General features: G+C 36.9%; 1 protein-coding gene across 1 annotated transcript; it reads left to right on the top strand.

Moving 5' to 3' along the window:
• The first annotated feature begins 10,018 nt into the window (after nt 1-10,018).
• LOC105313067 (pollen-specific leucine-rich repeat extensin-like protein 4) lies at nt 10,019-12,927 on the top strand. The gene is made up of 5 exons (XM_011406196.1): nt 10,019-10,085; nt 10,802-11,002; nt 11,736-11,903; nt 12,066-12,302; nt 12,584-12,927. Exons 1-5 carry the CDS (start codon nt 10,019-10,021, stop codon nt 12,925-12,927), a joined length of 1,017 nt encoding a protein of 338 aa, XP_011404498.1.
• The last annotated feature ends 818 nt before the right edge of the window (nt 12,928-13,745 follow it).

Below are 13,745 nucleotides of genomic sequence, written 5' to 3'. Positions count from 1 at the left end.
TGGTAGTTGTAAAGGTTTAGTAGGAGTTCGAAGGAAGCCACTGCATGGCAGATGAGTTGTTCAATTGGATTGCTGAGTCAAGAACTCAGAATGTTTCTGTAAGCAGAAGAATAATTAGGGAAAAGGCAAAAGCACTAGCTGACCCACTTTGCACTGACCTTAAAAAAGTGATGGTCGGCTACAACTTTCATGAAAAGGAAAAACCTCAGTTTAAGAAAAAAGACAAGCGTGTGCCAGGAACAATGTAAAGATGCTATTCCTATCCTTTTCACCTGCATTATGCACTTCAGAAGACTACAGATTACCCATAAATATGATCATATAACTATTTTTGCTTTGGATAAAACTGCGTTAGATGGATATGGTGTCTCACACACAACTGTAGAATTATGTGGTGCAAAGTCTGTTCCATACAAAACTAGTAGTCATGAAAAAGACAATTTTTCTTTTATCTTAACTGACTGAGTTGATAGTAGAAATTTGGGTCTTTATGTTGTCTTTAAAGGCAAGGGAACTCATCTTATCAGAGTTACAAACGATTCCAGGAGTAGTGGTGACAAACAGGTGGATGAATGCTGGGATGACAAAAGATAATCTCCATTCAATAATTGGCTCTTATGAATATCAAATGTTTACAAATGCCACATTAGCGAGTCAGCCAATAAAGAAACTGACAAGATGAAGCTTCACGCAGCTACTATTCCAGGTAGATGTACAAAGTTCATTAAAGCACCAGATGTTGTGTAAAATGCTTGTTCAAAAGTCATCTGAGAAGGACTTATGATACTTGGCTATTGGAACCATCAGTACACAAGTACACCCAAGGCGGATTTGAAACCACCAACTCGTTCCATGTTGTGCTAATGGATAAAAGAGGCTTAGAAATATCAGAAAATCAGTGATTCCTTTCACAATTTTATACAATTACAACCAAAATAAACTGTAGTGAGTACAACCATATTCACTGTTTAAGGAAACGGTGCACTATACAACAATCTGAGGACTTATGACATCTGGCTTTCGGAAAAATCAGGACACGAGTGCACCCAAGGGAAATTTGAAACCACTATCTTGTTCCTTGTTGTGTCAAAGGATAAAAGAGGTTCAGAAAAACAGTGATTCCTTTTGCATTTATGCAATTACAAGCAAAATAAGATGTAGTGAGTACAACCTTATCTATTGTTTTATAGAAAAAGGTGCACTATAAAACTATCCATACAATGTCAGAATCGCTTCCACCAGTCGGCATATGAAAGAGGTGCCGTAGGCACAATATGATGTCCGCTTTTGAAAGTTACATAATGACTACCACAATGGCATGGCTGTTATCGTGGTTCAATTAGTGGTATAACGTGCATGAAAACTTGTATAGGGCAGGCTACAAACCTACAAGCACATGTAGACAGCATGGCTATAAGCAAAACAGTATAGTTCACTTTAAGTCAAATAATTATCAAATTTTATTGAAACGTTTCTCTCAAAATTCATAATATATATTCTAAAAATCTGTCTGCCAGCCTCACACAGGCTGTTAATGATGCTGTCAGGCAAGCTATACAGGCTAGTGGTGAAGATGTAGTCCTCACCACTACACAGCGACACACTACCAGCAGCAGTCAGCCATCGTCTGCAGGTAGTGGTTCCATCACTAGACCCCCTTGTCTTTGTCCTCATCCAGGTCCTTCGAATGGCAGTGGCAATGTTGAACAGTACACTGGAACGAGTAAATTAAAAAAATTTGTCATTAAAAATAATCACTGAAAAGAATAATGATATCAATAGGGCTGATTGGATATGGGGACGGTGACGAGCCTCAGGTACTTGGTGGAGACAATGCATGTCCGCACTGCCACCTAATGCCATGTATAATTGAAAAACCACTGTAATGGCTCAGGGGCAGTGCTGGCGCTAGTCTTGCCAATTTACCAGAGGCACACCCTATATATTAGAAGTTCTGGTCACTGCTGGCAAGGCTTGACGTATGGAAGGAGCCTCGGTATGTGGCACTGAAGGAGACCTTCAACTCCAGTGGATGACAAGAGTGAGGTAATGCCTGCGTGCATTGTTACTGTGAGTCATATATTCATATAAGTCTGACTAATAACTTAGGTGTAATAGGAACTGAGAAGGTGGTACCCAAATCCACTAGGCATCCCATGCAGACTTCAGCCATCCTAAGAATTAAAACAATTAATTGTTACTATGTTCGTAAACTTAACGTTTTCCAGAATACATGTAATTCCTCTTTGTATATGTCCATGCTTGTATAACTTGTTTAGTTCTCAATCATATCACCTAGAGTACATATCATAAGTGATGTACCTGTAGCCGAAAATCTTACCCCCACACTTCAATATTTACAAATTGTAGCAAGCAATAATGACATCAACAATAGTCGCAAGTATACTTCAATAATCTTCCTGTTCATTATGTAACTCATCTACCTTATCACCATCCCAAAAAATGTCTCATCAAGATCCTCACATATTGACAACTAATCAACAGGTTCATTAGGCCTACAGTCGATCCAAGTTACAGTAAATGATACTCACAATTTAATTAAATTGCCTTATGTTTACTTGATTCTTCTGCAAAATACCTTCCACACATTATCAGCAAACTGGTATGTCTTCTCAACTAAGGCTTTAAATGGTGATGCCTTTCTGGTCTTCGAATGTCAAAAATATACTACTCACATGTGTGTCGTCTTTCAACATTTTCATTCTATGAACATCACACAGTATTTGTCAATTTCAGTCTCACCCAATCCATAATTGCTATTCATTCCAATATCAAAGGCTGTAGTAGCGAAATGAATCCTTCAAGGAAGACAAGTGAGTAGATGATGATTGAATGACTCCACCCAAAATGTATCCTAAAACTGCAAATCAATATAATAATATAGTCTAAATATACTTACAGAACAGTATGATTCAGCATTTACCTACATCTAGGTTTCCTTCTACTTCGTAGTGTATGTTTTCACTGCATTGGGGTCAGTTATTAGCTTCTTTGCTGGTGCATACCCAGGATGTCTACATGTAGATGACTGATTGCAGTTGGAGTGATTACCCTATACTTATACCAGAAACAGCTATATTGACAACATGTATATGTAATCACATTGTTTGACATTGTCAGTTACTCTGTCTCACACTTCTGAATACCAAGTTTTACCTGGTCCTTTCTTTGCTCTTGTTGCTATAGATATCATTGCTCTTGCTACAATCTTAGTCCCCACAAATATAGAAAGAAGAAAAAAGTACAACTACTGACCATCCCATGTATCATAAGAGTTTTTTAGCTTTAACTCCTGAACAATATATGACGTCACAGGCTGTGTTTGTCATGTGCTAGCTCTGTATCATTTAATCCTATATTCAGATTTCATCAAAAAATACATTCACATAATTCAATACCATTTGACATTACTAATGGCAAGACTTCCTTAGTACAGGCAAGCTCCCTCTTCTGAGTGTAGGTGTGTTCTTTCCTGGAAAGCGTCACACATCCCACAATCTTGTGGATACTAAAAACTTGATGTACAAAGTGAAGTGAAGTACGCTAAGTGAAGTGAAATGCACTACAAATACAAGTACCTTCCAGAATGAGACGGCACAGTTGTATGCTAAGTATTAGCAGTTGAGTCACGCCTAGCATCAGTGATGTCCAACTACAAATCAATAATACTAATTTTGCATTATTGTTTATATACTGTACTCCTCCATTCATCTGATATTCCGAAGTTAACTTTATTTCATCAATTGCCTTCATCATTGATGCTTCCACACAAGTTTCAATAGCAGCAATGTATCCCTTTGACTTATGAGATTGTGAACACACTTACGGTGCTATGATGAAGCTTAAAACTAAAATTACCTGAATCAGTGTACCTCTTCCCAACTGTACCAAGAGATGCCAATCTACAGAAAATAGTGGTAGTGTGACGGGAGCATTCTGGCAAAAGTAAATGCATGTATGAGCCTCAAATAATATAAATGAATTACTTTCCACTACAATTTATACTTCTGATCAATTAGGTATATACTGCCCAATAAACTCGAGCTGTCCCACCAATCCTTCCAATTGCGTGACTGACATTTGAAATTCAGCACAATTCACATGACCAAAACTAGAACAGTAAAACATAAAAATTAAAATATGAAATAGTAGTCTAAAATACCTCACTGTAATTGATCTTTTGGTTGATCATGCCTCATGTACACCAACGCGTCAGTCCCAAAAACAAATCCTCAAAAGCAGATACTTGACACTCAAACAATGGCTGCTCTACATTACCATCACCATCGTATATACCTTATTTAATGTCAACAATAATTTAAACACTATTATCAGAATAACTACTTGTATCATAAGATTGAACTTCAGATACCTCCTATCACCTAGATTGTGCAAGTGAGACTGCAGTTTGAAGTTGTCAGTAGGTTGTCTCCTTTTAGTAGCCAAAGACCCATTAACTGAATCAAGCCTAGATATAAAATGATCCCTCTCTTCCCTTTGACCGAAATTCAGCTCCATTTGGAACCCAAAACACTCTTCTAGTGCGTTTCTTCAATGGACCAACACAACCAGCATTAGAAATCTTTACATGTGTAAAACAAGGATGCCAAAATGCCCAGGGCACCGCCTTTTATACCGCACCTTCTTGTTTAAGGCTGGACAACCTTGTGAGCCTGGAGGAGAGGAGTTAGTTAAAGAAATGGACAAGCTAATTGCAGATTCTCAGAGTACAAATAACGATCGCTTTGCCAGTGATGTTGATCAGGAAGAAACTGAAGAGAATGTAGCCAGTTATATATGACACTGATGATTGTGATGATGAAGTTACTTCTGATGATAAATAGTAAATAATATATATTTTTCAGACATAAAATGACAATCAAAGCAAAAATATGCATCATAAATAATAATTTATAATTGAAACAAAATTGTTCTTATATGATTATGGACAGCAATTTTGATAGGAATACATAATTATTATTATGTATCAGTGCCTATTTTGCTAAGTAACCTCTTAACCTTCATCATTATTTGTGATCCTAAGCAAACATAATCACCACAGCATGAATAGATTTTTAGTCTATCTTATGCGTCACACACATTACGGGAAATGATACAGGTGATGCATTTTTAAATTTGGTTTGTGTAATTTCTAGGTTACATTTAAGCATAGTTTCTCCGTCCTACAGAGAATAAATAAAAAAATTTTCTTAAAATAAATAGGTAGTATTGTCAAAGAATGAAAAAACAAGGAGGTTGATTTTCATTATTAGTTCAATTAATGATAAGAAAAGTTAATTAATAAAAAATAATTATTCATAAAATAATACAAAAATTTCAACACAACTTTGCAGAAAATGCTAATAATAAGACAACAATATAAATTGAAATTTAATTTAATTTTATGCCTCTTTCTAGTGATTGCCCCAATGCATTGCTATGAGTATAATGTAAATTAATTATTGTGATAACTAAAAATCATAATATTCAGCTAGTATTCAATCAATAAATTACTGTCATCACAATTACAATTTCTAATCTTTAAGTGATCAGTTTGCTATTGTATTTTTTATATTGTATGATTCATTACCATAAAATTATTATTAATGTATACAATTTTTGTTTGGGTTTTCATCTAAAAGCATGGATGCATGTCTTTAGTATTAAACACTTTATATAAATTTTTATCTCATGATGTCACATTCTTAAGAATTGTTATTGGGCTCGCCACACTTATGTAAGCTGGAACTGAGCAGTTGGGTTCTCTCATTATTTCACTAAAGTTTATCATGTTAAAGGAATCATACTCCTTTATTAAATTCTGCAAAGTAGGGTTGAAATTTTTCAATAATTTTTATGAATAATTCTTTTATATTAATTAACTTTTATTATTATTAATTGAACTAATAATCATTATTGTAATGGAAATCAAACCCCTAGTTTCTTTCATTTTTTGACAACCCCACTTTGTTTATTTAAAGAAATATTTATTTACTTGTTTCCAAACTTTTAACTTAATTTGTTACTTATTGTTATAGTTATATCAACATTCCATTTATCAATCTTAGTTACCTATGTTTAAGAATCCAATACATAATAGTCTAATAACCCTTCTTCAAGATATTAATTTTGGCTACTTGTGCATTTACAAACCACATTTTGAAATACTAATGAAGTTCATAGCTAATGATTAATTATTCATAATGACGTAGATCTATAATATCCTGTTTCATAACTATTAAATGTGACACCATGCCTGATTTGATTTCCTGCTCATAACAGTTGTACTGTCACCACAGTTTATCAGTTAAAATTCATTTTTAAAATTCCTGATTTGTGTAAGCAACAAGTCAGTTTATAAATTTCTACCTTACATACTTTATGCATTTATGTATCGTTTTTTTTGTAGTATAAGTAGATCACCAAGCCCTGATCCGGCTAGAAGAGAAAGAGTGGAAGATGCAGGAGATTCTATTCTGCCTCCTAGAAGAGATCCAGCCGTAATCCCTCATGGAGGAGCTCCAACAATCCTTCCTGGAGAGGCTCCAGCAGCCCCTCCTTGAGGAGCTCAGGCTGTCCCTCCTGGAGGGGCAGTGGCAGTTGCCCCTGGAGGTGTACCTGTAGTCCTTCCTGGTGGAGCTCTGGCAGTGCCTTCTGGAGAGGCTCTCACAGTCCCTCCTGCAGGGGCTCTGGCAGTCCCTGATGCAGGGGCTCTAACAGTCCCTGATGCAGAGGCTCTGGCAGTCCCTCCTGCAGGGGTTCTGGCAGTACAATGTGGAGGGCTCTGGCAGTCCCTCCTGGAGGGGTTCTGGCTGTCTCTCCTGGAGGAGGCCCTCCTGTAATTTCTGCTGCCCCAGCGCTGCCTTTGCAGCACCAGCAAAGGCAGCTCATTACTGCCGAATTGAGGACAGTAAATCGGCAAATTGTAAGTCTACTATGATGTACTAAAATACTTATGATAATAGTATTAAAACCTACCAAGGAGAGCTGGCAGGGGAAGGAGGCAGAGGCCCCGAGGATCAAGAGGAAGGAAAAATTATAACTTTTATTAACTTTAGTTCAAAACCTTACGTTACATATTTTAATAATAGATGTATATGTAGATATAATAATGTAATAATCAAGATGTCAATGAAAAATGTATCAGCGTAAAGCCAAGATGAAAATACATTAGCATCGCCTAGTGTTCAGTTGACAAGACATAAATGCTCCAGTGATTTAGTTTCTATCAATTATCATGGAAAATACACATTCTCATAATGGATGATTTAAGAAATAAATAATACCTATATGGCCTTTATTAAGGACATACTGATTACATACATAAACCTGCTCAGTGCTGTCATTCATAATTTATTTAAAAAATACAAACAGATCTTTTAATTTGCTTACTAATGCCAACCTGAATTAAGATTACTTAATAACACTTGCATTGTGCAAATGCGTATAAATAGAACACATGAATACTTTCCAATTGCAAACAATTGTTGTTTGTTAATGAGAACATAAGTGCACATAATATGTGACCATAATTGACAAAAGGTACCTTAAGGCGGATTTTAAAATTCATCATTATAATGAAAAATAGCAACCTGTGAGTGCTCTGTTCAACAACCATTGTTTCTAAAAGTTACATAGTAACTTTTTGCATCTTGTGGAGTAATTTTATGATAAATGGAGCTCAGGAAGTTGGATTTTTTTGGCTATAAAGACAAATTTCACTACCCGCCATAAGGTACCTTTTGTCAATTATGGTCACATATTGTCACAATAAATTAACAATCATCAACGAAAGTTGCACTGGCAAACAATAACTTATAGTGAGAGTACTTACTCTGGCCATGCTTATAATGACATAACCATCAAACAAATATACATGTAACCTTCAATCATTACCTATAACAACATACATCAGACAATTTGGAATCTCACAATATTTTACTCTTTGGTGGACAGGGTTAATAATTATATAATTTACTGCATGGGTAGTAGTTTGCAATGTTGGGATAACAGCTACATACAAGTGCTATAACATGAAAATAGCAAGCGAAAATGACAGATGAATTTTGTTATGGGACAAAGGGACACTTGAAGTATTTGTACAGTTACAAACCATTGTTGCACAATTGACCATGTCAGTAATCATGCAGTAATGTATTAGTCTCGCGCAGCCAGACCATTCCCCTGCCTACAGTCATTTGAATGGATGGCGGGTAAGATTGACTTGGATCCACTTGTTCAAAGGATATTGAGCGTCATTCTACATATTTATTGATATTAGATTAATTATCCTTGATTGAAAATTATTATTAATACTTAATAAAGTTAAAATGACGTCTGTAACTTGCACATGGTGTCTTTCTTGTAAATGTGACCTTAATAGTGGGTCTATGTTGAGTATAAAACAAGAAGAATTCATAGAGCAGCTTGCAAAGTGCCATTAAGAATATTAGATGAACTGTCAAAGTCTAAATTAAATGGGAAAGTGTCGTCTGTGTTTGGACTAGATGACTTCTTATGTTATGAGTGTAAAAATAAAGCAGAAGTGTTGGGTAGTTTAAGAAAGAAGTTGGATGAAGTTATAGATGAATTAAATTGCCTTGTTAGTAGTTTGATGATGGTAAAGTATCAGCCTCAGAGCATGGCAACAATAGATAGGAATGTGGAGCCAACTGTCCAGCTTACACCCATGAAGATCTGAAGATGAAAAGGACGATATTGTTTCTGTAAGTGAGCACACAATAATTCTGTATAAAAATTACGAAAACATAAATTTAGGTAAATTATCAATATCCGTCTTGCACTAAGTTGTTCAAAGTGGTGTCTCCATTTTCAAAAAAATGAGAAACGGCTGGCACGTGGGAATTATAATTCTTTGGCATCCTCCATGGCCACATCAAGTCACACATTGCACAGATTTTTGGAGCAGGTGTGTCGCACAATTAGGCTAGAAAATAAGATTAGTTCCTGAAACCAAGACTCCATTCTTCATGAGTCATGTGAAGGGCCAAATATTTTAGTTGGGAAGGTGTTGTTTCAAATGACAATAGCTGTACGGATAAGGCTCAAGATGATGCATTTGAGAATGAGGAAGAAGTTCAGTAAGATGATGAGTGCAATAATGTGATATACGATTGTGTACAGGAGTGATGCTGAATGTTGTGGCAAAAGTGAGAAAGAAAAGGGATGCAGCAATGAAGAGTCTCTTATAAATAATGATGTAACCGAAGTAAATGATGATGACATTGATAATGATAATGATGTTGTGTTTGAGGATGACATTGAGGATGATGATGGTGGTGGGTTTGACGGTTATATGGACAATTGTATTTCATATATAATTTAGGTATGAAGAATAAAGCTGATAATGAAGACATTATGATAACAGATCTGAGAGTCAGTGACAATGGTAACATGACATGCAACGAAACTTTATATTATTTGTGTCATAACAGATTCATTTTAGTGAGTGGAGTGATACCATTAATGTAAAACTTTTGACGGACTTTTCAGAGAATAGACTACTCTACCATGTCTAATTTTATTCATTGATTTGCTGTAAAGGAGAGAGTGGATCAAGGCAGCCTGTTTGAATCACCTCCATCCGGACAAATTGATGTACGTCAGTTGTTACCATCAGACAATGATATTGAACAATTAAAGTATACTTTTGTCACTTTGATATCAAGGGATATCAATGTTTAATGCATATCACGCTCTTTAAAATTCTGTTATTAGAATATTTGTTACTCATATGAATAAGTTTAAATCTGCTGCACCGACTGCAACATGGCACATATTTCACCAATACTCACACGAAATGAAAATGAAATCTGACCTGGTTAGTTTTACAGATTATGTAACCATTTTAAACATTACACTCATAGACCACGTAATTATCACCAGGTATTTATATAATGACAATGAAGTTGATGAGATGTGTAACATAATTGAGAGGCACTACAGTTATTTTCCCAAACTAGGAAGAATCGAAAATATGAGTTTACCCAGTGGTGAGTCACAAGAAGTATGCAGATTAGACCCATGGATTACTATGTTTGGAGGTAATCAGCTAACAGTTGCATGTGCTCGAGGAGCAACAAACATACGTCGTGGGCATGATGATCTGGAAGATCAATTACAGGGTTTCTTACCACTGCTACAGGATTGGCATGCTTGATTAACATTTATGAAAGTAAGTTGGTCCTTTGTCAAGTTATTAAGATACATGTACTTTTTGCATTTTAAGGTGATATGGACCAGTTTGTACAAAGTAAATTCAACTGTAGATAAAGGGACACTGGCACAGTTGAAAATTCTTATTAATCGCACATCTGTACCACAGGACCCACAAAAAAAAATGCAAGCTGCATATTTTTTAGACTGATTCTTGAATAGCACATTGTTTCAGCTGCTGAAAATTAGGTACTAAGTGACAACTGCCCTGTTGAGGTTAAGTTGATCATTGAAAATCATGTGCGTCTAGAGACTAATAATAATGTTCATGTAGATGGAGTACACATTTATGGATGCGAAATAACTACACTTGGTTTGTTTTGGGCTAATTATTATGATGCTATACGAGAAGGAGATCGTCACAAAACATTTTTTTATTGCTGTAGAAAAAAACAGGGCATAGAAAATATGCAAAAGAGGCAGCAAAATTATTCATGAAAGTTCATTTTATAGTTTCAGAAAGTCGCAGCTCAGATCATTACTGGACAATTTGTAAATACCAAGGACAGACAAGGTTGTAATATACCTTGTGATTTGTACTTAGAACATTTAAACGGTCGTTTAAAGAAGACAATGAGGCAACTTCAATCTAATGTGAAACAATCAACAATGCAGAGAGCATATGGTATAGTTGACGACATCTGTGGGGCTTTTAATAAATTGTTAGGTGTCAGTGCAGATTCGACAAAGCACTCAACTCCTCATGATAAAGATTTTAAGCAAGTGCTTCATCAGCTGACTGAATGTGAGATATTTTGCAACCAAAGAAATACATCGTACAAGAAATTTTCGTACACAAATTGCTTGCTTGAAAAAACTGATTATGACAGTGTGACTGAATGGATTGTTGAGAATGTCATTCCTTCTGCAATTTTCTAATAAAATTTATTCTAAGTTTTTTTGTTTAAATTGGCTAAGTAGCTGCGCGGTATCTTTGCTACTTCTACTCTTGGAAATGTGCTTATTAGAGTAGTTAGTACCCTTCCCTTGTGATGCATCGTTGTGCAATTAGAGAGTACAGTAACGAAGATCAATTTGGTCGTGGTATGGGTGTCGTTGCCACCTTAGCCCGCGCGGTGTTGTCTACTGTCTAAAGAGAAGGGTAGAAGACGCGTAGCAGCCATCAGGAAGTCAAGGAAGCGGTGATTTTATTCTTTACTCATACATTTAACTTTGCAAGATGAGCCTAAGACAGCAAATGTCTAATGATAGAAATTGTAAGTGACTATGGCTTTGCGCAAGCCTGGGTTACTACTTCACTCTACTGATTCGATGTAGCTCCTTTCTACATGGTTTACTTCATGGTCGATAAGACTGTCAGTGATCAGTGGGAATGCAATCACAGAAGAAAACATGGACAGAGATGTGGCTAAATTGTGATGTGACAGAGAAGAGCAAGTTGTACAAAGGAATATTGTCACATATGGTATAGCCTAGTTTAGTGCCATAGAGTATACTAAGCTTTTATATTACTATAGGTAGTAAAGATGACTGTATGAATGTAGAAGGCCAATTTCTTGCTGGCGTATATACTCCAGACTTTCTAGAGGGAGTGTGGGATGATGATAGCGGGGATAGTTTTAAAGAAAATGAAGAGCCAGTGGTTAGTAAGCCACCTCCTAAAAAACGAAAGAAGAAAGCTGATCGTAAGTTTAAAACAAAGTAAAGTGATTACCATTTGTTAAACTTATACTTTAATCTACAAATTTCAAGAAGCAAGAAAAGAAGAAAACAGAACCACAGAAGCAAAGGAAAAATAAAAGTGAGCTAGTGTTAATATTGCATTATTATTCCTATTATACACTCAGAGGAAACATTCAAAATCGATGCTGTATCTTCGTTAGTACTTTCTGGTACCAAACAAAGTACTGAAACTTCTTTTGTTCTTTCATCAGCTAATTCTTCTTTGCCATCAAATAACATGTGCCCGCCTACTGTAACACCTGTTATATCCACTGCTACGGATTACGTATCACCTTGCAGTACAGGTTTTAATCCTGATGGAATATTAGAAGCACCTTCTACTTGTTCAAGCTTTGGCCAGGGTAAAATTTCTTTTTTCAAAAACAACATGATTATTTGTGATTATTTCTATACATGTAGAAGCATTTAAATTCCTTAGCATGTAGAGTTGAGAAGTTCGAGAACCAGTACTCTTTTTTAATGTCACAGAACTGAAACATAGCCACACACTTATTTGGGAAAATTGTAAGTACATGTTTACTTGACATGTATCACATCTATTAACAGAGTCGTGAGACCCAGCATCAATTGATGCCAGTTACTTGACATTCTGTTCGACATTATATGAATTCACCTCCGCCAGATATTGATTTGCCAGTGACTCCTCTTCACCAGCCAGTCGCTCCTGTTCAGCAGCCAATCACTCCTGTTCAGCAGCCAGTCGCTCCTGTTCCGCAAGCAGTCACTCCTGTTCAGCAACCAGTCACTCCTGCTCAGCAGCCAATCACTCCTGTTCACCAGCCAGTCGCTCCAGTTCACCAGCCAAGCACTCCTGTTAACCAGCCAGTCACTCCTGTTCACCAGCCAGTTGCTCTTGTTCAGCAGCCAATCACTCATGTTCACCAGCCAGTCGCTCCTGTTCAGCAGCCAATCACTCCAGTTCACCAGCCAGTCGCTCCTATTCAGCAGCCAATCACTCCTGTTTAGCAGCCAGTCGCTCCTGTTCAGCAACCAGTCACTCCTGTTCAGCAACCAGTCGCTCCTGTTCAGCAACCAGTCACTCCTGCTTAGCAGCCAATCACTCCTGTTCACCAGCCAGTCGCTCCAGTTCACCAGCCAGTCACTCCTGTTAACCAGCCAGTCACTCCTGTTCACCAGCCAGTTGCTCTTGTTCAGCAGCCAGTCACTCCTGTTCACCAGCCAGTCGCTCCTGTTCAGCAGCCAATCACTCCTGTTCACCAGCCAGTCACTCCTATTCAGCAGCCAATCACTCCTGTTCAGCAGCCAGTCACTCCTGTTCAGCAGCCAGTCACTCCTGTTCACCAGCCAGTCACTCCTGTTCACCAGCCAGTAACTCCTGTTCACCAGTCAATTACTCCTGTTCAGCAATCTCTCACTTTGGTACAACAATTGACTACTCAGTCCTTTTAATTCATCAGCCAGTTATTACTCCATCAGGAGCTCCACCCTTGTCAGATTCTCCACCACCGCTTGCTCCACCTGTATGTAATTAGATGTCATTACAAGGTCAGTCGCCAGTATTTCAAGAGCCATTAGTGCTAGACCCAGATGTTGTAGTTCGTAAATATCCCAAGTACAGAAATGCAGGAAGACTAGCTGTTAGATTAGCTGTCGAATCTTACTTTGGCACAGAAGTGTTAAAACAATGCACAGTGTATGGACTTACAGGTAATAAGTGATTACCAGTAGAAAAAGTTGATGCCTTAAAGCAAAAGATGCTAACTCTTTATTCAGATAATACAGTGAAGTTTAAAACATTGTGGACAAAGTGCATTAATGCAATT

The sequence above is a fragment of the Amphimedon queenslandica genome, unplaced genomic scaffold (assembly GCF_000090795.2).
Source record: "Amphimedon queenslandica unplaced genomic scaffold, v1.1 AMPQUscaffold_13357, whole genome shotgun sequence".
In the NCBI taxonomy this organism is placed as follows: domain Eukaryota; kingdom Metazoa; phylum Porifera; class Demospongiae; order Haplosclerida; family Niphatidae; genus Amphimedon; species Amphimedon queenslandica.
The sequence above is the reverse complement of the archived record's forward strand: the minus strand, read 5'-3'. Positions and strand labels throughout refer to the sequence as shown.